Source organism: Miniopterus natalensis, chromosome 2 (assembly GCF_054644295.1).
Source record: "Miniopterus natalensis isolate mMinNat1 chromosome 2, mMinNat1.hap1, whole genome shotgun sequence".
NCBI lineage: Eukaryota > Metazoa > Chordata > Mammalia > Chiroptera > Miniopteridae > Miniopterus > Miniopterus natalensis.
This window is the reverse complement of record NC_142082.1, coordinates 49,199,696-49,224,128: the sequence shown is the minus strand read 5'-3', so window position 1 is coordinate 49,224,128 and position 24,433 is coordinate 49,199,696. Positions and strand designations below refer to the sequence as shown.

The 24,433-nt window shown below is 33.9% G+C and overlaps 1 protein-coding gene across 1 annotated transcript in view; it reads left to right on the top strand.

Annotated features, from left to right (window-relative positions):
* The window catches only part of NDFIP2 (Nedd4 family interacting protein 2), a 53,008-nt gene extending 32,359 nt beyond the window's left edge, over nt 1-20,649 (top strand). Inside the window, exons 5-8 of the mRNA XM_016224120.2 lie at nt 6,689-6,813; nt 14,889-14,955; nt 17,702-17,807; nt 19,155-20,649. Of these exons, the coding sequence (XP_016079606.2) occupies nt 6,689-6,813; nt 14,889-14,955; nt 17,702-17,805 (296 nt within the window). The 3' untranslated portion in view covers nt 17,806-17,807; nt 19,155-20,649. The remainder of the gene's footprint in view (nt 1-6,688; nt 6,814-14,888; nt 14,956-17,701; nt 17,808-19,154) is intronic.
* Nucleotides 20,650-24,433: the final 3,784 nt, after the last annotated feature.

The following is a 24,433-nucleotide window of genomic DNA, read 5'->3' as shown; positions in this document are numbered from 1 at the left end:
CCACTCAGAAATGGGTTTGTGAATGGGGGGGCAGTTATATTTTTCTCTTCAATTTACTGAATTATATTCTTGGCACCAACTAATGTAAACAATACTTAAATACGATGTTAGATAATGTGCAGAGGAAATGAATTAACACTTTGGCTACAAATAACTACTGTTTTTACTGTTAGTCTAGTGAACCTTGTTTTTTTCCTTAGTTTTAGTTTAGCTGATAACTTCATATTCATAGCACACTTCCCACACATTTTGATTACAAGAGTCATGTAAATATTGATTCCTTAATTAGAAAAGAATTTAAATTTATTGTACTATGTGTAGTATAAATACCTGTTTGTTAGGAATAAAAACATGTTATTTGACACTACCTAATTATTTGACTCAGCTTAATTATTATTTCTCCATTTCTGTAGTTCTCTAAACCATACTATCTTCTTTTTAGTAGTTCTTAGTTTTTTAGATTTGAAACATTTTACTAATGTAACAGTGTTGTAAATTCATGATAACCTAGACACTTGATTGACTTTATTTTTGGCCACTGGTGATATGTTAATTAAGGTAATCCAAGTATTTATAATTAATATATTTAATGTAAATTATCTGACTTATATTAAAGTTTTACTGAATTATGTTTCTACAGTTTATATTTTTATACTATTTCATAATCTACAAATACTACACTAACATTATAAGAGTAAAATTGTAAATTATTTTTTATCTTGTATATTTTTTCTGGTAGCTGTAGGCCGAAGCTTGAATTTGTTTGCTTTAATGAGCATAGATTTATTTGTGTACACTACCATCTGGTGGCTGTTCTACAAATTGCAACTTGCTGTATTTTCCATGCTCCTTAAACTATCTAGCAGTTATTGTCTAGATTGTCCCATTGTCTATTTCAAAGGTTTAGAAACAGATTTTCTTTAATGTGGTTTATAACTTAAGCATTTCAGGTTATATAAGTTATACAAATAAAACGGTAGTGAATATCAATGATAAAATTTCAGTTCAAACCTTTCTTTCTCTTACCACGTGTAACCCTAAAAAAAAAGCTTTCACCTAAATATGGTAAGATAATTGCATGTTCATGTTCTGAAAATGTGAAGAAAGAAATGTATGTATCCCCTGATAATGTTTTAGCTTCCATCGTCCCTTGAAGTGTCACTGCAAAATGCCTTTTACCTACCTAGCTGCCTGTCTCTGATTTTATATTTAACAGATTTTCTTTCTAAGAGAATGGAAGTCAGTTATTTATCAGTTAAAAACTAGAAATTAAGATTTTGTTCAGTGGATAATTGACAGTCTGTGGAAGGGACCCTAAACTCTATTACTTAAAAGCGTAATGTGCTCTATCTAGAATTTTTTTCTTCTAAGGTTGAGCCTTTTGTGTAATATGTGAATCTTCACGTTAGCATGCTATAATAATAATTAATCATATGCATTATTTCCATTTTAGACTTGAGTATCTCATAATTAAAGAAAAATTAAGTTAATTGTACCTTTAAAAAGAATTAGAAGAGTGTTTCGAAATGTGAATTCTGACTTGTAAGAAATTACCACTGTTTTTCAAAGTGGCTGTACCATTTTGCATTCCCACTAGCAGTGGGTGAGGGTTCCTCTTGCACTGATCCTCATCAGCATTTAGAATTGACATTTTAAAAACAGACATTTCAGTAGATGTGTGGTGGTATGTTATTGTGGTTTTAATTTGCATTTCCCTAACAGTTAATGATGTTTTGAGCACCTACCATGAACATGTCATAAAAGTTAGTTATTAAAGGGGTTGTTTGAGCACCACACATATGAAAAACAGTATATTATGATTTATTCTGTGCATACAAAGCTGTGTTTTTTATAGCTTTTAGATAGATAGCAGTAGCCATTGTAAGTGAATCCAGAAAGGCAAAATTTAAAAATTGTAACTATAGCTTTAAAAACACAATATTTGTGAAATATTTTATTTTATTGAATTTGTTATATTTACAAGAAGAAGAATTTTTAATTTAATTCTCTATAATTTAGTGAAAATATCCTAAAGCGATGTGTGTGTGTTTTTTTTAAAGATTTTTTAGTGATTTTTGTTTTTGAGAGAGAGAGAGAGAGAGAAAGAGAGAGCGAGCGAGCTCGCGAGAGTGCGTGACTAACCGATCTCGATGTGAGCAAGACATCAATCGGCGGCCTTTACCGGGGATGGAGCCCGAAACCTGTGCATGTGCCCTGAATGGGAATTCAGCCAGCAACTTTTGGTACATGGGACAACAAAGAGCCTAAGGATAAGACAAATTTATCCCTATGTAGTTCAGAATTAAGTACAGTGAAATTGATTATTCTTTGAGAATTTATTTTTTAGAAACCTGGGGCATTTATATGGGATAAAAATTTTTCTGTGATCAAAAAATTATTAAGTTCTCAATGTTTGTAGTATGTGTATATTTATCATCTATAATTTTCATTTGTTTATTTTCAAAGCAAATATCAAGTTTTTTTTTTATTTTAAATTTTTTATTTTGATATACTTTGAAACTTAGGAAAAAGCTTTAAAAATAGTACAGTTCCTATATAACTTTTATCCAGCTTTTGCAAGCCTTAACATTTTATGTAACTTCAGTCTAATCAACATTTGGAAATTAATATTGATGAAATACTAACTGGTTTACAGATCTTATTCAGATTTTGCCAACTGTCTCACTAATGCCCTTTTCCTGATCCACAATGTAATCCAGGATTACACATTGTTTTTAGTTGCCATGTTCCCTTGGTCTGCTTTAATCTGAAACAGTTTCTTAATCTTTCTCTTTTCTCCTGTGACTTTTTCTTTTGAAGAATACCGGTTAGTTGTCTCTCTCTTTCTCTCTGCAAAAATACCACAGAAATGATGTGCACTTCTCAGTGCATCATATCAGGAGGGAATGATCCAGATTTGTCTTACTGCTAGTGATATTTACTCTCATCAGGTTAAGGTGATGTCTGCCAGCTCTCTTCACGATAAAGTTACTGTTTTCCCCCTTTAATTAAGTGTCTTACGGCTACTGAAAATTTAAAAGTATAGTCTTTCTATAGTCTTTTAATGGATTGAGTAGCATACAATATTACTTTTTGGGTTATCCTGCTAACCTTTCTGGGTAGGTGGGAGGTATAGATGGTGAAAATAAACAGGATATGGTGGGTCAAAGACTCAGATGTTTCAGTCCTAGCTATACCACTTATTTGCTTTATCACTTTTATGTGCAGCTTAACTGTTCTAAGTCTCAATTTGTCTGTCTGTACAATGGAATTAATTTGACCTTGCCCTTATTAAAAAGCTAATGTGAGGAACAAATGAGTGAAAATATGTGAAATGTCATAAATTATAGAGTTCTGTTAAGTGAAGGGGTAGTAATGTTCTCCTTCCTCATCCTTACCTGGGAATTCCCCTTTTAGTTATAATAAGTAATAGGATTTAAAATGATTGGCAGCCTTCTTTCAAATGTTATTAACCTGTCCGAACCTGCTTGATTTGCTTTCTTACAAAGAAGGGCACGCTGAAGGTGAATGTGGAGAAGTGTAATCGGAGCAACAGTAAGCATTCTTTACCAACTTTCCTGAGTTTATTGTCTTGCTTCCCTGCAGCTTGCTCCCCCAAATCTTACCTAAGGAATATAGGCTGTGTAAGCTTGTTGCTTCTTTGGATTTCATCGTGGGCTTTTCTGTAAGGGGAATAGGTGCACTATACTTTTTAAGCTTCCTTATTTTACCCTAGGTTTCCAGGGGAACATGACATGAGTGAAGTAGAGTTGAAGGAAAAGTATTGTCTTCTTTCCTAGGCATGTATAATATGTTCTGCCTCTACTACACATATCTTTTTGCAGATTTTACAGGTTTACTGTTTAGTGTACAGTTATTAAATTCTCTTTTTTGCCAACTCTGACCTGTCATAGAGGATCCAGAATTGAATCCAGAAATGATTCTGCCCTTTAAGACCTATTCTGCTTTACTTTCTATCTTATAGGCTAAGGGGCATAAAAAGTGAATCTATCTATGCTCAAGTGGTCAGCAGCTTCACTGTTTTCCTAGTGCTTAAACCAATTAAAGATGGTTATGTATTTGTCTATTTGGTTCTGCCATAACAAAATATTACACATTGGGTGGCTTACAAATGGAAATTAATTTTCTCTGAATTTTGGAGGCTAGAAGTTCAAGATCAGGATGCCAGAAAATTTGGTTTCTAGTGTAGGTTCTCTTTCTGACTTGCAGATGTCTGTATTCTTGATGTATCCTCATATGGCCTGTCCTTTACATGAATGTGGAGAGAGAGCTCTGCAGTGTCTCTTTCCTCTTCCTGTGTGGATACCAATCCTATCAGATTGTGGCTCTACCCTTATACCTTCATTTAATCTTAATTACCTCCCTGAAGCCCCTGTCTCTAAATACAGTCACATTAGGGGTTGGGGTTTCAACCCATGAATTCTGAAGGGGCATAGTTCAGTCCATAACAAGTTATTGTACCTGAACACAGCTTGTAGAAATCCATACCACTTGCAGAGAGCAAAAAGAAAACATGATAGCTCAGTAAACTCTTTTTTTTTCTTTTGGATTTTATTCCTAGTGTGGGTGCAATATGTATAATAGATATTGGTAAATCTGGTTTGAAGAAATTAATTGGACAGTGTTTGAGTACATACTCAAATGTAAAAATATACTTTTGGAATATTTTGCTGTTTTGGATTTTCTGCATCAATGCTTCCTGTTTTAACAACATGGCATACTTAACAAAATGATAGCATTTTTATAGCACACTGGGATAAAAGAAGAAGGTGCTCAGGGCTGGTGACAGTCTGTCCTCTGCCCCAGACCTCACCTCCCTGCCCTGAGACCTGAGGAGAGAAATCTCTCAGCCTACACTAACACATATGTGGCATACCAGTTGGGAATCTCTGCTGCTATTAATTGATGTAAATTCTTTATTTTAAATACATGTAAAATTATTTTTGATTGGCTAAGTGTTTTGTGCCTTCCTCTACAGCTAACAAATATTAGCCAGTTAGATATCGAGCAGTTATGTCTAATAGAACATTCTGTGATGATGGAAATGAAATATTCTATACCTCTGCTGTCCGTTAATGTAGTAGCTACAAGCCACATGTGACTCTTGAGCATTTGAAGTTTGACTGGTGCAACGGAGGAACTAAATTTTTAATTTTATTTAGTTTTAGTTAATTTAAATAACCTCTTTTATACAGGACAATGAGTTCCTGGGCACAAGGAAGAAGCAGTGTGGCTAGTGGCATTGGATAGCCCAGATATGGAGGATAGCAAAACACTGATTGATATCTAGGTTTAAAAAAGAAAAAGTAGGAAGTTAAACAAGTTTTATTTCCAATAGTGTCCACTGAAATTTTTTTCTACAGAAAAGGTAGGACCTACTCTATAAGGCAAAGAGATCATTTTGTATGGCTAGTAATGATAGCTAACACTTCAGCAGGTACCAAGTGCCAGGTTCTATACTGTGCTTAGCTCTCTAAATTCATTATCTTAATCTTCTTATCAACCTTGTGAAGTAGGTACTTACAGATGAAAGAACTGTGGCTCACAGAAGTCTGCAGTGAGTCCAAGGGCACATATCTAGTAAGTGAGTCCACTTCGACTCAGATACGAGTCTCTTATTTCAAAACATATTCACCTATATCAGAGTGGCGTCAGCTACAACTAATAGAAAACCGTTACTCAACTGTTTTAATAGTTTGGAGATTATCCCACAAGACAAGAAGACCGTGGATGAGCAGTCTAAAGGCACAGAAGTATCAGTGTTGTGGCTCTGCTTTCCTTTGTTTTTCTTCACTCTCCCCAACTTGGAGTGAGGGTTTAATCCTCACGCTGATAGTAAGATTCCAGCAGCAGTTCCAGATATTATGTCCAAACTTCCAGAGGAAGAGGAGGCACCATTTCTTCTTTCCTTTTTGCATAAAAGTAGGCTAAAGTATAATAAATGTCCATGTGTCCATCACCCAGCTTCAAAAGTGATGCATGCAGAACCGCTGTTAGTTACTTAACCTGAATCCCATCCTCCCTCCCCTTGCTGTGTTTTTAAGAGCCATGTAATGTTTTTCAGAAGTTTTATTTTTTAAAAAATAATTGGAAGGCAGTTTTGGCCTCCTGTGATTTTCCCCCAGACTACTTGGGACCCACCTTTTTGGTATAAGTATGGGACCTAGCCTTCCCTGAGGAGTCTGTAGAGGTGGGAGGGTTCCTGGGAAGGGGCAAAACAAGTTTTGTTAGAGAGGAGGAAGAGGCAGTGAACAATATCTCTTCTGGGAACCTTCTTTTATATTTTATTTGGCTCATTTTTAATATTGGCTGATTGGTTGGTTGATTGCTTAGTTAGGCTGGGCTTCTTGGATGGGATCTCATGGAAGCTACATTGTGACCTGGTTTTTATCTGGTATAAAAATGTTTCACCCATTGGTGATAAGCTTTAAGGATTTTATTCTTATTGATTAAACTGACAAGAAACCTAGTTTTTTTATTAATGTCTGGTAAATAACATTTGTAAAAGGTAAACTATAGTCTATAAAGAAGGCTTAATTGGTACAGAGTTAAAAAAGGAAAGGGAATTGCTATTTCCATTGAGCAATGAAGTATTGTTAATATCAATCTCTGTTAATTTGTTTCCAAAGTATGGTTTTTTTAAAAGAACTGTTTCTCTTGCTTTTAGTGGCGTTTATTTTCAACTGGCTTGGATTTTGTTTGTCCTTCTGTATCACCAATACCATAGCTGGAAGGTATGGTGCCATCTGTGGATTTGGCCTTTCATTGATCAAATGGATCCTTATTGTGAGGGTGAGTGTCTTGATAACCTCTATCACTTCTACCTTTAAAATTAAAATATATGAAATTTCCTGTGAGGCTTTAATCCTCAGGCTGATAGCAGTATTCCAGCATCAGTTCTAGATATTATGTCTAAATATCCAGAGGAAGAGGAGGGATCATTTCTTCTTTTCTATTTACATAAAAGTAGGCAATAGTATAATAAATCTCCATGTATCCATCACCCAGCTTCAAAAGTGATCCATTTATAGCCACTGTATTTCATGTGCATAAATTTATTTATATGCGTAAAATTTATGCATTATTAATTAATGCATCATTTGTTTCAAGACTTATTCTTAACTTCTAGACTTTATTATAGTGATCTCTGTGGTGTGAACATTTATAACTTTATTTATATGAGAGCTTGTTAGTGCAGTAGTTCCTCCCTTATCCGCAGTTTTGTTTTCTTCCGTTAGTGTTAACCTGCGGTCAGCCATGGTCCAAAAATATTAAGTGGAAAATTTCAGATATTTTGAGAAAAAGAGAGAGCACATTAACGTAACTTTTATTGTAATATATTGTTATAATTGTTCTATTTTATTGTTAATCTTTTACTATGCCTAATTTATAAATTAAACTTTATCATAAGTACATATGTGTAGGAAAAACCATAGTATATGTAGGGGTTCAGTACTATCCACAGTTTCAGGCATCCACTGGGGGTCTTAGGACATATCCCCTGATTTTAAAGGGGAACTACGGTATATGGAAAGCTTTGAAAGCAGAAAAACTTGTTTGGATCTCATCTTTTTTTGTATCAGTGTGCTAACTTTAAGTTTTTAAATTCTCCTGGGCATTAGTTTCTTCATAATAGGCTGATAATAGCTGCCTTTCAGGACTTTTGTTGGACATGGAAATAATACAATTAAGGCACCTTGCTTAGTTGCAGCACAAATATATGTGCTCAGTACATTGTGGGTACCACTATTGTGATATGGTGTAGGCATTCCTAAAGTCAGCTAAAACATAACAGTTTCTATTGATTAGTAAAATTATCATGGACTTAAATATTTTCTTATTTTTAATGCATTTTTAACAACATAAGAGCTCAAAACTAAAATTATAGGCCTTTGAAGTGTCTATCAGAACTCATCTTTTCTCCCTTAGGTTCCTTCTTAGCTTTCTCATTTTTCTGTTCCCGGAAATCATCTTCTGTCTGCCTTTCATATACAAGATAGCGTGTAGGGAGACAGCAGGGGTAGCTCCCTTTCTTTCTCTTAGATCAGGAACGTTTCTAGTACTATTGTTAGCATACTCTCCCCCCACCTCTTTACCTTTGCCTCTTGAAGGCCCCTTTTGGATCATTTTACAAAGCTTTTTTCCTAGTTTCCTTAGGATAGAGCCTAGGAGAATGATCAAAAGTACTTTTACTTACTATTTTAGTAAGTCTTTTTAAAAGTTACCTACGCATTTAAATTCAATTAATAGGATATATACTTTGTATTAATTATATTTATTTAAACATTGATTTCTAATTGAATGAGTCAAATCCTCCTCATATTTTCAGTAGAATCACAAACCTAATATGTTAGCTGCTTTTACGTGCTTCAGACACTTCAATTTATGCACTTACTTTATCAAATTGATTAAAACATTACTACAGAAATATTTTAAACTATGGATTTAATGTGTTCCTTCGTTACTTTAAAACTTATTTTAGTTCAGTAATCTTATCAGACCCTGTTTCTGTTAAGACCAAATAACAGGTTTTGGTTAGTGATCAGTTGATTCTTGGTTGGGATCTGTGGATTGGCTTCTTCTAAGATGATTAAAATTTGAGCCATTGTAAGAATTGCCTTCTGGCAGACTCTTGTTCTAATTTCATTAAAAAAAAAAAGTAAAGTGGGTTCCCATCTAGAGCATTAATCTGTTAGGTGTTATGGAAAATACAAAGTAAAGAGACAACCCTTGTCCTTGCAGAAGTTATTACAAAAACAAACAAACCCAAAATATCAAAAGAGTTGGAGTTGGATAAGTCCAACCTTGGTTATATTAGTAATAAAATTTGTTATTATTATTCAAATGGCATTTCTCATCTAAGTCATAGAACTCAAAAAATAATTTGAGGACTATTTTCTCAATTCTTCTAAAGCTGGTAAATTTCTAATATTCTAGATTTATAAAACCTAAATCAGTCCATTATATGCCACCTAGGCACTTAGGACATTAGATCCTGATTCTCTCATAGAACCCTATGTGATAAGATGGGGAACTTAAATTCAAAGATTGGAGTTTCTCAGAGTTTTGTAAAGTATGTATTAGCATCAAGTTTGATCATCAGGACTATTTAGTTTCCCTTTAAAATACTTTTTCTGAGCTAAGGTTAGTATTATACCTTTAGTATATATTGAGAAATGATATAAGAAGAATATTTTTAAAATCTTTTGTATCACTTTATAAATTATATGATTGTCTAACCACTGTGCTGTACGTCTGAAACTAATACAAAATAACACTGAATGTAAACTATAATTGAAAAATAAAATTTTAAAAATCTTTTATATGAAATAATTGTCATTCATTGAGTACTTTATTATGTTCCAGGCATAATTTGTTACAAATACTAAATACTTTAATGCTATCAGTGATGCTGGTGACAATCTAACCATTTCATTAATGATGAAACTAAGAATAAAAAGATTCTAATGGCTTGCTTGATATCCTACAGTTTGTATGTGGGTTAGAATCTAGCTTCTTTTTTTTCATTAAAAAAATTTTGTTTTCAATTACAGTTGACATACAATATTATATTAATTTCAGGTGTACACCCCAGTGATTAGACATTATATAACTTACTAAATGGTCATTCCAATAAATCTCATGCCCATCTGACACCATATATAATAATTAGAATATTACTGACTATACAGTCAAACCTTGGTTCTCAAAGGCCACTCATCTTAAACAATTTGGATCTTGATGAAGTTGTTCACAGGAAAAAATGTCATTAAACAAAACTTTAGTTCTCCACTCAACCAACCCTTTCATGCTGACAGCTGTAAGATCAGTCACACATCTCTCAGGCAACAAACAAAGGGGAGAATATACACGTATGAGTCAGTTTACTGCTAAACCTCTTGTTAATATCTCGGGAAACTGGGCTGTGAATATTTTTCTAATGGGGAAAAATGATTTGGTTTTCAAACTAATTGCTTCTCTAACAGCCTTCCAGAACAAATTAAGTTTGAGAACTGAGGTTGCACTGTATTCCCTATTTGTACTTTACATCCCCAAGACTATTTGGTAACTACGAATTTGTACTTAGTTCTTTCACCTTTTTCACCCATCCCCCAACTCTCCTCCCATCTGGCAACCAACAAAATGTTCTCCGTATCTGAGTTTGTTTCTGTTTTGCTTGTTCATTTATTTTGTTTTTTAGTTTTAATTGTTGATAGATATATATTTATTGCCATTTTATTCATATTTTTCCTCCCTCCTCCCTCCTCCCTCCTCCCTCCTCCCTCCTCCCTTCTTTCTTCTTTCTTCTATGACACTTTAACATTTCATGTAATACTGGCTTGGGGATGATGAACTCCTTTAGCTTTTTCTTGTCTGGGAAGCTCTTTATCTTTCCTTCGATTCTAAATGATAGCTTTGCTGGATAGAGTAACCTTGGTTGTAGGTTCTTGCTTTTCATCACTTTGAATATTCCTTCCCAATCTCTTCTGGCCTGCAAAGTTTCTGTTGAGAAATCAGCTGACAGTCTTAGGAGAGCTCCTGTGTAGGTAACTAATTGCTTTTCTCTTGCTGCTTTTAAGATTCTCTTTTTGTCTTTAACCTTTGGCATTTTAATTATGATGTGTCTTGGTGTGGGGCCTCTTTGGGTTCAGTTTGTGACTGCATTTCCTGGACTTGTATATATATTTCCTTCACCAGGTTAGGGAAGTTTTCCATCATTCTTCTTCAAAATAGTTTTACAACTTTTTCTTTTCTCTCTTCTCCTTCCCATGCCCCCATGATGCGAATGTTGGTACCTTGAAGTTGTTCCAGAGGATTCTTACACTATCTTCACATTTTTGGATTCTTTTTTCTTTTTGCTGTTCTGATTGGGTGTTTTTTGATTCCTTATATTTCAAATCACTGTTTTGATTTTTGGCTTCATCTACTCTACTGTTGATTCCCTGTAAATTAATCTTCATTTCAGTTAGTGTATCCTTCATTTCTGACTGGTTCTTTCATGGTTTCCATGATCTTTTTTTTTCAACTTACAAGAAAAAGTTTATTTAGAAAGTTACAGAGGTAGTAAAGTGAGCCAGCCGGACTGTGTAGGCTCAGGGAACAAGTTACAGAGGTGGAAGAAGGGTCCTTGTTGCTTAGGAGAGACAAAAGCAAAGGTAACACACCTGGGGGGAGGAAGAGAGGAAAGAGAAATGCACAGGCATACTTCCCAGAGGGAGAGTGTGCTCCATTTCCTTTTTAATGATGTTAAATTTCCCTTTAAGTCATCTACTCTTCCTTTAAGTTCATTGAGCATCCTTCTAACTTTTGTTTTGAACTCTGCATCTGGTAGATTCCTTGTTTCCATTTTGTTTAGTTCTCCTTCAGGAGTTTGGTTCTGTTCTTTCATTTGGGATGTTTCTTTGTATCATTTTGGCATCCTCCCGGTAGAGCTGCTATGTCTCCTGGGCTTGCTAGAGTAGCCTAATGTAGTAGGTGTCCTGTAGGGTTCAGCAGCAGAGCCTCCCCATTCACCCAAGCTGGGCACCACATGTGTACTCCTACCCCACCGTGTGGGCTGTGTACACCCTTCTGGTGTAGTTGAGCCTTGATTTCTGTTGGCACCTTAATGGAAGGAACTTACCCCCAGGCCAATCTGCTGCAAGGACTGGCTGCAGTCACCGACCACTGACCTCTGACCATCATGGAGGATCAGCTGTGCAGGGGCCCACACCATGTAGTAGGACTTACTTCAGTGGGGCTCTGGTGCCTGCTGAGTCTGCCCCTTGAGTGTGTCACTTGTAGAAGTGATGGGGTGAGCCTTCAATATAGTCTGAAACTGTCTACCATATGTGTTGGCTCTGGGGCCTCCCAGGAGATGCATGTCAAGGTCAGCTTCTGCCTGGGGCCTCCCAGTATGAGCTACAAAGTGATCTGCAGATGGCTGCTACTTGTGCTGGGCTTAGAAGTGCCCAGGTGATTCCAAACTGTGAACCAAGTCCCACTGCTGCTAGTGCTGGGCCTGGGGCCACTTATCGAGAGGTATGGGGCTTGCCAAGGCCAGATGGCTGTTTGTTTAAGATATTTTAGGAAAGTGAAGCATGAGCCAAGAAAGGCCATTCGTATGGAAAAGCCACTGGAAACAACTTGGGTGGGCTGGCAAGCTGGGTGTGGTGGGGTCTCAGGGAATCAACGGGGGGCAGGTTGATGAAGACTCAGATATGGCGCCTATGGGGGAAGGGCCCAGAAAAGGAACAATGGCCTCTGCCAGCACTTTTGTCTGGGAGAAATCTGTCCCTTCAGCTCTTGCCTTGATGCCAGACAATTCAGTTCCTCCCTTTATGTCCCTGGTGCCTTACAAGCTGCTCCCCTAGTGCTGGAAAGGGGTAAATGAGTTCAAGTAAGTCCATGTGCCTGTGTATGGGCCCTTTAACAGTATATGCCTGTGACTCCAGGTGTCCTCCTTCTTACTCACCTACAATCCCCACTAGTGTTTACAGTGAGAAGTTATGGGGACTTCCCTTCCTGGCACTGGAACCCTGGGTTGGGAGGCCTGGTGTGGGGCTGGGACCCCTCACTCCTCATGGGGGACCCTGTAGCTGAGATATCCCTGCCGATTTTTATCCACCGCACGCGGGTGTGGGAACAGTCTGTTCTGCATATCCACCCCTCCTACCAGTCTCCATGTGGCTTCTTTATATCCTTAGTTATAGGACTTCCTTCCATTCTGCTATATTTGAGGCAGTTCTGAATGATGGTTCTGTAGTTTAGTTGTAATTTTGATGTGGTTGTGGGAGGACTCAAGTACCACATTTTTAGCTTGTTCTCAATTCAGTGCCTCTTCTAATTCTGTACTGCCTCTCTACTTTGGCTTTTATTATAATGCTCCAACCAATAAATTCTCCTTGGAGGTCAGCGTTGAGAGAAAGGTTTTCTCCTAAAAGCTGGAGTGTTTCCTTCTATTAGACAATAAGTAGTTTATAAATCATACTGCTACTTTCTTTTTTGTTTCTGAATTGCCATGAACTTCAGATTCATTGTGAATAGCTTTAGCCCAAGATTCTGATATTATTTCTGCCTAAGGCTTTTGGTGTTTTTTTCTGTTACTTTTTAAATGCATATGTGTTTTATTAAGAAGTAACAAGTCTTTTTGAAAAGAGAATCTAAGCAATAAAATACCGGTGTTATATTAATAAAATAAAATCAGATAGTATTTTAAAGCATTTTGATAAATCAGTAATGAGTCAAAAAGCTTATTTATTTTTTTTACATAGTGAATCTCTCTCTTTGACTTCAAGGTGAAGGGAATTACATTCTTTACTTGAGAGTAAGTAAAGAATAGCTTTAGGTATATATTTTGGGAGAAGAATGACACTGTTGTAATTCTGTTTGCCTCTTGCCATATAACATTATGTATTGAATATGTTTTAGAATTAGAAAGCTAAAAATACATTGGTTTGGTTTTTTATTTCTTTTTCTTCTTACAACCTATATGAAAACCATTTATAATTATTAATCACTTGACTAAAAGTAGTGTATTGCAGTCCTACTTTACAAGCTATATTTCCCCAATTTTGTAGTTCTCCCTTTATTGTATATATTTTAAAGATGTTGGACTTTGTGAGATTTGCATCTTTAATGATACTAGGAAATTCTTAATCTTTGCAATTTCTAATACTCTAACCTGAAATCTTTTTATCATGGATCAGTTTTAAATTACAAATACTTCCTAGAAAAGTACTTAAGAGGCTTTAAAAAATTTAGATGATTTTTAGTAGATACCTTTCCTTAATAGTGCCATTATTTATAATTTATAAGCATTTTTGTTACTATACTAAAGCTATAGGATTTTTAGGCTTTTATGGTAATTACCAACGAATAGTTAGAAATAATTACCTATAAGTTGGAAATAGATACTTTTAATTAAATTCAGATTTGAGACAAATCTGCATTGAACAAAATTATTTTTAGTTAAATCAGATTTAGTTTGGAGACAAATGGGAACAGAATGGATAAAATAAGCTAATTTTTAGTAGTTTTAGAGGTTATTTAAACACTTCTAAAAACCTGTTATTTGAAGTATTGTTCAGATGCTAAAGGATAATAGAGAAGAATTATCTGAAGAAGCTCTGAAGAAAATTAGATTGAAGAAAATGTGATGACTAGAGTTTAATCAAGGAAAAGTACCTGTATCCAACATCAGGTACAGATGCCTTCCATCTGCCTATTCATATTCTCATTTCACAGAGAACATAAAACTGCCTACCATGGACACTTCTACAATAGGAACTGTTACAATGCCACTGGAAGGCTCCTTCAGCTGTGCTCAGCTCAAACTGAATGCTGGAGCATCAGTTTGAAAATAAAAAGACTAATGAGTTGGGGGTCTTTATGTGCCTAGTATTCTTGGCAGTAATTAATAGTAGGTGGTGTACTGAGGGTCAAAAGCTCTTCTTTTTAGAGGTTAGCAGAACATACCTATCTGATAAGATTAAACTAATGTGGCTTTTGGTGTTAATATCTAAAGTAGCAGGTTGCTGTAGTGTATTTGGGATGGTAGTCATGGCCTTGAGAGATTATGAAAAAAGAACTGACATGTGAACTCTTTAATGAGAAAATGTTGGATTCAGATATATAGCATTTACCCTTTTTTCTTACAAGCAGATGGAAACTGATTTTTGCTTCCAAAATATTTTACATATGTTTGTTATGTATAAAAGTTTTTTCCCCCCAAATAACTTTATATATATGTCATTAAGTATTTTTTCTTCTCTGTTTTCTTTCTGTGCTGTTTTTAAGTGCTAAAGATTATTTGAGGTAAATCATTGTGAAACTGAGGCTAATTTAGGTACACAGACGTGATTAATATATTTCTGCTCACTCCATAGTTTTCTGATTATTTTACTGGATATTTCAATGGACAGTACTGGCTTTGGTGGATATTTCTTGTACTTGGTAAGTTTATTCTTAATGCATTTCACTTTGATTAATTTGCATTTAGTTTAATTTTGGTATTTCCTAAATTGTTAAGGTGTAAATGCATTATGTTGCAACTTAGGTGGAAATAAATCTACTGTAAAGTTCTCATATCCAAACATATTATTATGTCAGCTTTTCAAATAATTCTACATAGTACTCCAGATTTCTTAGATTGAAAGTTCAGAGCTGTTCAATTTAATAGAATCACTGGTTTAATGACAATCGAATACTACAAAACCTGAAAATCCTAAATAATTGTGTTCGGTGTTTATCTTGGAAAATATACATACATAATTTTTTTTAATGATCTTGGGAAATGCTGAGAGTAAGAGAATTGGATTTTCTATCCATTCTCTTATTTTTGGATCACTGAAACATTCCTTATATTTTTGAAATGCACCCTGCATTAATCATTAATCAGCTAGGCATAAGGAAAGGTTTCATGCCTGATGATCACTGTGCTTCTGTTGAGTTGTCTTCTTATAAGGCATGTCTTTTTAATAATATTGATGAATTTTGGACATCCAATTTTTGTTCCCTTGTGTTTTTCACTTTGGATGTATGATGATTAAGTTAATCTTAAAATTACATTATACCTTTAACCCACATTTCAAATTTATTTACTGACACAAAGTATATAGGGAGTCCCAAAAAAATGTATACACACTTTGAATGGTTAATTCCAATAGGTTAAATCTGAAAAGAAAGAAACATCAATTGAGCTATCAGCTCTTAAATGTGTATACATTTTTGGGGGACACACTATACATTTTGTTTCTACTTAGGTTTAAGATCCCACATTTCTATAGTAGAATAATTATACCAGAAAATAATAGCATTTCAGTAGGTGGCAGTCTTCTCCTTGAGTTTTTATTTAGTCCTGCCATTGGATCTTTAGGATCTTTTGGGACACAAATTCTTAGTGGTCAGTTAAGGTCACTAAAGATCCTGGATTCTTTTGCTAATAACTTTAGTGAAGTTATTCTAGTGTTCTGATTTTGTTGGGCAGTAAGACTCATACAAGTTTCAGCCAGTTTCTTATATTGTTGTATTCTGACTGCCTGAATTCTGTGTTTTTTATTGAGTTTCTTACTTAAAAATGAAAAAAAATGTATAAAGTTTTTTAGGTAGTTAAGCATATTAATTGAGTATGTTTTCTTTTAAATTGTTAAGAGATTGAGGAATCTTAAGAAAACAACTGTGGGGCAGAATGGAGTGCAGAGGACAACCCCAATTTCACATCAGAGCCATGATCTAACATTTAGGGGAATGTGAAAGTTTCATCCATGATAAAAATGCTCTCACACACACTCAAGACTGTTGAGCACATTGTAGAACTCAGAAACAATAGCTGCTGAGTGATTAACAGTTTCTAGGTATGAATTGGCTTATTTTAGAAAATGCCTGAGCAGAACAAAATATGTCTTAGGAACAGCAGCTTCATAGACAAAAGAAGGGATTTCACAAATTATTTTGGTTTACATTTTTCAATACTTTTACATTTGGATCGCGATGTCCATTATCTTTAAACAGCATCTGGAAGGACATGGGGTAGAATTCAGAGTGAGAGTCACAAATGAAAGGAGTTAGGATATGGGAAGCAGATGGGACTAGATTTAGCTAAAATTTATACCACTTGTTTAAGTCACTGTTTGTATATTTCTTCTATCCTTCCTTTCTAATTTATTATAACTGCTTTTTTTTGGTGCTTTGGTTACTTGGAGTTGGGATACAAATTTAGTTGGGGCACTGCATTTTTAACTGAGAAACTCTTCCTCCTTGTGAGGAAGGTTGCATGCATATATGTCTTCTGTTTTTGTTTTTGACCCCACAATTACCTGGTTAAAAATTTACTGGAGTTAATAAGTGTTTTTCTTAGAATTGTACTCTTAAGTATATCAAAGACTTAACTCTACTAATAATGCTACTGCTTTTTATACTTAGCAATATTTTTCATCTGAAACATTTCATAGGCATTGTTTTATTAATTATTAAAGATACCTGTGATGCAAATGGTTATTATTTAAAAATACTGTTTACTGAGGAGAACACTGAGATATGAGATACAACCCAGATCATTTAAGAAATTACTAGAGTGGCTGCTTCCAAGTCATCTTTCCTGATTCTTAATTTTTTTTATTACTTAAAAAATAAGAACTAATAATTATTTACATAATGCACATATCTTTAAATATAGATTTCACTGATGACAGACACTTGATATTGCTAGACAGGCTTATTAGTTTTATCCCACAATTGTTAGCGTTAACATCCATACATTCTCTCTTGAACACTATTTTTTATCAGTAAGTATGTTTTAGTTTGTTTAATAGCTACATTAATTGAAAATTTGGTAAAATGGGATTTCTGTGAGTTGAATCAGTTTAAGTACATTAGATAACTTTGCCATTTAAAGAAAGCATTTAATAAATGTATATTCTTGTGTAATTCTGAATTTTCATGGCTAGATTTGCTTTAATTTTTACTTTAGATAATTTAGGCTTAGTAAATTGAAGTAATTTTTAGGTGGCAGTAAAATTTTATCATATTTCCTGATGGTGGAGTTATCATTATAGTGTAAAATATACTATGGAATGAGTGGAATTCTACAGATAAATTTCTTAAGCCAAGAGGTTCTTGTTTATAATTGTCTCTCTCAAATATATCATGCCCCCTTTCTGTATAATAACGTAATATATCTGTATTATTTCAACTTTCTCAGGCCTGCTCCTTTTCTTCAGAGGATTTGTTAATTATCTGAAAGTCAGAAACATGTCTGAAAGTATGGCAGCTGCTCATAGAACAAGATATTTCTTCTTATTGTAGAGGTAAGGCATTAATATATTAACTCTTTTTATTCCTTTATTTATTCATATTCCTCAGAAACATATTAAGAGCTTAGTTAATATGTACTCATGTTATTTACTCATATAGCATATTTAAATATTAAATATTAAATTTAATAAGTTGTGAACTGTTGAAGATAATTTAGATTTGTAAAATTGAATTCCACAAATTTTAATTTTTTAAATTTATAATGAGTAAACAGAAACTTTGACCACAGACTTTATACAAAATAACCACCAGCACAAAATTTGAAGGCTTGAAAAACAAAATATGACAAAACACTTATACAGAAGAGATAGGCATTCTTCATAATATAATGTGATATCCACATAGCAATCTGGTGTAAAGAACAAAAAGCAAATCTGTGATTGAAAAGCAATTTGCCATGCACTGATCTTAACAAACTGGATCAAGGAATGAAAGTTGTATGAAAAAAATAGGAGCTCTGTTACTGTTTTCTTAATGTATGACAGTTTATATTAACGATGAAGGCTACAACTTGAATAAGTGGAAATACAAAGAAATGAGCAGAGATGTCTGTCTAGTTATCCAGTGAGTTTCTGGAGGCTGTATTTATAGGAATAGCATTTACTTATTGTGCAGCTAGTAGCATATTCACATAAAGAGACCTCATATCTACTCTTCTCGTTTTTAAAGCAAGCACCATACACTTCATATCTATAAATGATTTGAACTTTTAAAGTATTTGAACTGCATAAGCGAAATCTCTGCTAAAACACTTCTAGATTATGTACAAGTACAAAATGTTTCAAGGTTGCTATATACTAAGTATATTCATTTAGTAAATTGTGTGGTTTGTTATTTGCGTTGCTTAAATTTTATTTTTAACTTATATGAATTTTATGTAAGGTAACATAATTTACTTATTTCTGCTGAACTGTATAATGAATACAGTTGTATTTCTGGATCATATTAAAGTATCATTATAAATGTTCCATTAACATCTCCCTCCCAAAGATGTCACATTTTTTCTTTAATCAGTAAAATGCCTTTGCACACAGTGACATTAAGAATTTGTCAGTTTTAACTGTAAGATAAAAGACAAAGTAATTTTACTAATTTAAATGATATTCTGTGAGTATTTAGTATGATTATTTTGTATACATTTTAAGAGTCTAAAATACAATGTAAAAGTTTTCTAGATGGTCTCCTAAACTTTAGAATATATTCTGATAAATGCTACTCTGTCATTTTTATTAAAAGAAAATTATACTTGATATAATACTGCTATAAAATGGGTTCTTGTATTATCGTTTAGATAAATGCAGTGTAATACATTTTAAGACTAATTCTTTCTTTGTCTCTAGAGTTCATCAACCAGACATTCCTTTCTTACATCAATGTGAAATTTCCACATCATCTTGTAAACCTGCAACTTTAATAGGATAGAAGACTACTAATAACAGAAGACAAATTAGTTAAAAGATAGACCTTCAAAATGGAATGACAGGGTGGTTTATGCTTAAAAGCCATTTCTGTTTATTCCCTTAAATATTTATATTTCATTTGTTTTGTGCAGTTGCATATGTGCCCCTTTGAAAGATTTGCATATACTCGAAAGACACCATAAAGTTGTAGCAGTAAAGTCCACATTTTGTTAATCAGTGTTTGATTAATTCAAAGAGTTGAGTGATAAACAGTCTTCTAGCATGTAAATGCCATTGACTTCTGACCTGACTTTTTAGTATAATAAAAATGAAATTATTAACCATGTCAAATGCTTTAGTTTCTGGCTCTCAACACCCTTTGTTAAATATAAAGTTTTTTGAAACCTGCAGTGCTGATTATTAGAAAGGCTTTGTCAGATTTTTGAACATGTTTTTAACATCATTACTTAGCAAAGCTCTTTCTGTAAATAACCATGCATAAACTACTTTCTGCATTGTTTTCTTAGGAAATTGTGTCTAGGTATCTTTTCATTAATTTTAAAATAAGTGAACTTAATATATAGAGAAAATTTGGGTGTTAAAGATAGAGTTGTTTTAGGACAAATTTTAAGAAAATATGGTTATTCCATATATCCTTTATAAGAAAAAAGCTTTTAAGGGACATGCCAGTTTTAGGGTTTCTCAAATTAGAAGCTTGGTTTTTAGCATTGCCCGTCTTAGAGAGTCTTACAGGAAAAGATTGTATTAGATATTATATTTATTTCATTTAAGACATTTTTGAAAATTAATTTTTTGAATAAGGTATTCTCATTTGTCTTTTAAAAAAGCCAATAAAAGTATCTTTCAGTATCATTGTAATAATTTTTAGATATTTAGTTTGTTTAATTTAGCAAATAAAAACTTGTACTATTAATAGCTTCTTGCTTTGTGATTGTAGGATTAACTTGTAAAAATCATATGCTTATATGCAAAATATGTTTTCAAGTTATGGAAATGTGTCTGTGGAATAATGGGGGTGTGGGGTGTGTTTGTGTGTTGAGAGAGAGTATGTGTGTCACCATTATTACAACTGGAATTGACATTCATAAGCTACTACATTTTGCAAACCGTTTTATGTCTCATTTATTTTTCTTTTTAGTTATATCTTTTTGAATGCCAACATTAAAAATGATGGGAATTATGTCATCTTTTAAACTTAAAAAAAAAAATACAGGTAAATAGAACATATAAAATTGATTGTTTATTATTAGACACCTGACTACTACTAAAAGATACACGTAGAACTATTCAGGGACATTTTCCATTTCTGGAAAAAAAAATTTATTTTGCCCTATAATTTCTTTTGTATTTATCTGTACTTTCTGATTTATTTCATTGTCTTTGATAATAAAACATACGTTTTTGTTTTTGTTAATTGAGCCTATTTTTTGTTTGCCCTCACTTAGTCTCCTCCCCTGCAGGGAACTGTATTATTGATTTAAGTACCTGTGTTCCACCCCTTGAAGTAGAACAGTAGCATGGGGTAAAGAAAACAATACTTAATTTAGTTGCCTGACTTGGAAATTAATTAAAATTAGAATGTACTTATAAGAAATGTATACTCATGTTAGATCCCTTTTTAATCTCCTATTGATTTTCTATAGACCTATACTTTGTTCTTTTAATAATTTTTAAATGAAATTAAGCTATGATGCATGCTAATTTCAAATTATTAGATCAGATACTTGGTTTCTGAGTATGAATGTGTCACTTTTGATCCAACATCAAAACTTCACATTTTGTTTTGATTTTGTTCCCCCAAATCTGTAAGATTCAAGTATGTGTGTTACCTAATTCTCTATAATTGGTACAGTTCAATGTTAGCCTTAAATCTCATCATCCAAGCATAGGAATCGGAATGTTATTTTTTAAAACCTTTACATTCCCTTTCAGATTTATCAAATCTTGCACATTTCCCTTTATTTCCTGTGAGCTTGGATAGAACAGCTGCTGGTGTGTTTTGGGGACACATCCACCTTTGTACTCTGCCTTAAAGATTGAAAATCAAAACCCTTGTTAGGGTGTCTAAATTTTTGAATGAATGTGAACTTGGGCTTGGAAGTTAATGAAAAAATTTATTAAATTATTTCTATTATATTTGAATGAGCTAGTCATGACCAGATAATCCATTTTTATGTGTTTATGAAATAAACTGATATTAAGATAAAAATATATTTTTCTGTATTAAGGATAGATTTTAGAAATTTAAAAGTAAAGACATCCTGTTATACTCAGTAAAAATGAAAATCTCTGTTTACTAGAAAAAATATAAATCTCTAGCCTCCTCCCCCCTTTTTTTTGGTCTATAAGATATATCCCATACCTTTCAGACTGTTTATGATTTTCAACCTGTTAAAACAATAATGACTAATATTTCCAGTAAAACCTCTCCTAACAGGAAAAGTGGATCCTGAAAGTCCATTTTCAGAAAATTCAAGGTTCCTTAATTTTTTTCAGCTGCTCTGTACTGTCCCCAAAAGCACAAAAGTAATGCTAGTGCATCTGATACTGTGTTTAATTAGAGTGACATATATCCTGAGCTTGCTCAGAACAGCCCTGGTTATTTCCATTTTCTCATCTTAAATAGGGCATCTTCTCACTCTCAAATTGTCCTAATTTGGAGGATGAGTTATATGACCACTAGATATATAACTGCAAACTGGACTGAGAAGTGACTACCTAAACTACCTGCCGCTTGAGAGGAGGAACTGGAGTATTAGGGCAGGAGCCAATTATCGTTACAGCCTTTTCTAGCCAAATCATTTGTTTGGTTTGTAGAACATGTGCAGTATCTTTTTTTTAAAAAATAGAAATTATTGTATTTGAGTGATTCTAGCTTATGATAAGTAGTAAACAGTGAGCTTTATATTTTTAAACTGCTGTTAAATGTTATTTTAATGAATTCTTCAAATAGTCATGTGGAGTATTGGTGTATTATTTTTTAAAACCTCGTTCTTGATAAAGTTTAACTGTTAGGTGATATTGTGCCATTTATTATTATAGGAATGTCCTTGCCCATATATAAAATATGCTGATGTGTTTTACTTGTTAATAAAGTTCTATAGATGTGGCAATGTGAACCTGTCAATGCATCCTTTTGAAAATCAGTTTGATTCACAATATATTATCACCACCTTGGCCTCACCAAAATGTTTATATGGCAAACTGTTGTGTAAGGAAAACAACTGGCATGAAACTAGGTTGGAGTGTGCAACATTAACTTGTCATTGTAATTTGTATGTTAGGAGATAGATTGCAGTTTAATTTTAATAAATACAAGAAAATCAGCTTTAGGAAAATAATTTGTGTTCATTTCTACTTTGCAAAAGATCAGTGGTCACCATAGGTAAGGCCTGCTTTGGGGCTTGTATTCTTATTTGGGACATGGGACTTAAAATGCCAAAACTTCCCTCAAATTTAAAAAAAATAAAAATACTCATTTCATACGTTATAAAAGTTAAAAAGGTAATGTTTATCTTGAACTCAACATGTTTGCTTGTTTTAACCTTTCTTTCTTGATGTTTTCATGTTAGCTTTCATTTTTTTTGTTTTGAGAGATTGAGCTACCTGTTTCTAAAAAACCCACTTGGTTTTCACAAAAACCGTTTTAAAAAATCCTTCAGCTAAATAGAAAAGGGAGAGGGCATTACCCTTTTAACAGCTGAGGTTATAGTAAACTGAAACCACACACTCTGGTTCACAGAACCTTAGAAGTTGTTTCCCCATCTCAGGCTTGTAAAGAGAAACATCTTATTCCCCATGCCTTTTGCGTTTGTTTTAATTAAGTCAACACTTTACCTTCAGTGACACAAGAAGGGGCATAGGCTATCCTTCCTTAGAACGTGTTTTTTTTCTTTTTTCTTTTTCTTTTTTTTTTTTAGCCTTACCAGAAGCATAACAAGATCAGCAAGTAAAACAAAAGTGCCCAAAGCTCCGAAGAAATTTGGAGGTGAGTCTGTCCTCAGAATACAAAAAGTTGTAAATAACCTTGTTAGAAAACATGAACTCTTCAGAGGTACAAGAATAGTTCATGTGCATAAATACCTTGTGCGGAAATACATTTATTCCTTTTGCATCAAACTTAGTTTCTCAGCTACCTGAATTCCTGCATAATGATTTGGTTGGCTTTGCAATCTATGGGACTTTGGTTCTAAAATTTTAATTCACATTATTCATTCAGAAATAATACCTAAAGACTCTTAATTGCTAGCAAGCATTGGTGACCACTCATCCTAATATGATAATAGGTGGTGATGAAATAAGTATCACTTCCTAAACCCATATTTTTTAAATGATGAGCAGATTATTGAAAACATGTAGCATTAGTTCATTAAGAGTTATGAATTTTTTTTTTAAATATGTATTGATTTCAGAGAGAGGAAAGGAGAAGGAGAGAGATAGAAACATCAATGATAAGAGAGTCATTGATCAAGCCCGCAATCTGGGCATGTGCCCTAGCAGGGAATCGAACCCTGATCGCCTGGATCCTAGGTCGACGCTCAACCGCTGAGCCACGCCCAGCTGGGCAAGAGTTATGAACTTTTAAAAGACATCTGAGTGTTACATCTTAATCCTATGGAACCTCATGGGATGAATTCTTTTTTTAAAATAAAATATATTTTTTATTGATTTAAGAGAGAGGAAGGGAGAGGGAAAAAGAAACATTGAGGAGAGAAAATCTTTGATCAGCTGCCTCCTGCACGCCCCCTACTGGGGATTAAACCCGAAACCCAGGTATGTGCCCTGACTGGGAATTGAACTGTGACCTCCTGGTTCATGCTCAACCATTGAGCAACACTGGCCAGGCATGGGATTAATTCTTTATTGAATGATTCTTAGGACCTCTCTAGAGCTGTGATTATTATTCAATATGGTGCATTATAATCAACTGGGAGTTTGAGGGAAATTAACATTCCAGCTTCAGTTTCCAGAGGTTCCAATGCAATACATCGGCCCCATGACAGCATATGGCTTCTCCTAGTTTGAAGTCCTGGGATTGGGTCTTAGTAGCACAGATGATTCCTTTCTCTTCATTGTGTCCTATATATCTAGCTCCTGATGGAAAGTTACAAATGTTAGGATCTGTGTATCAGCCAGACTCCTTGCGGGGCAAGGAAAAGGCACATAAAGCAGATCTTTATGTTAACGAGCATTTCTTG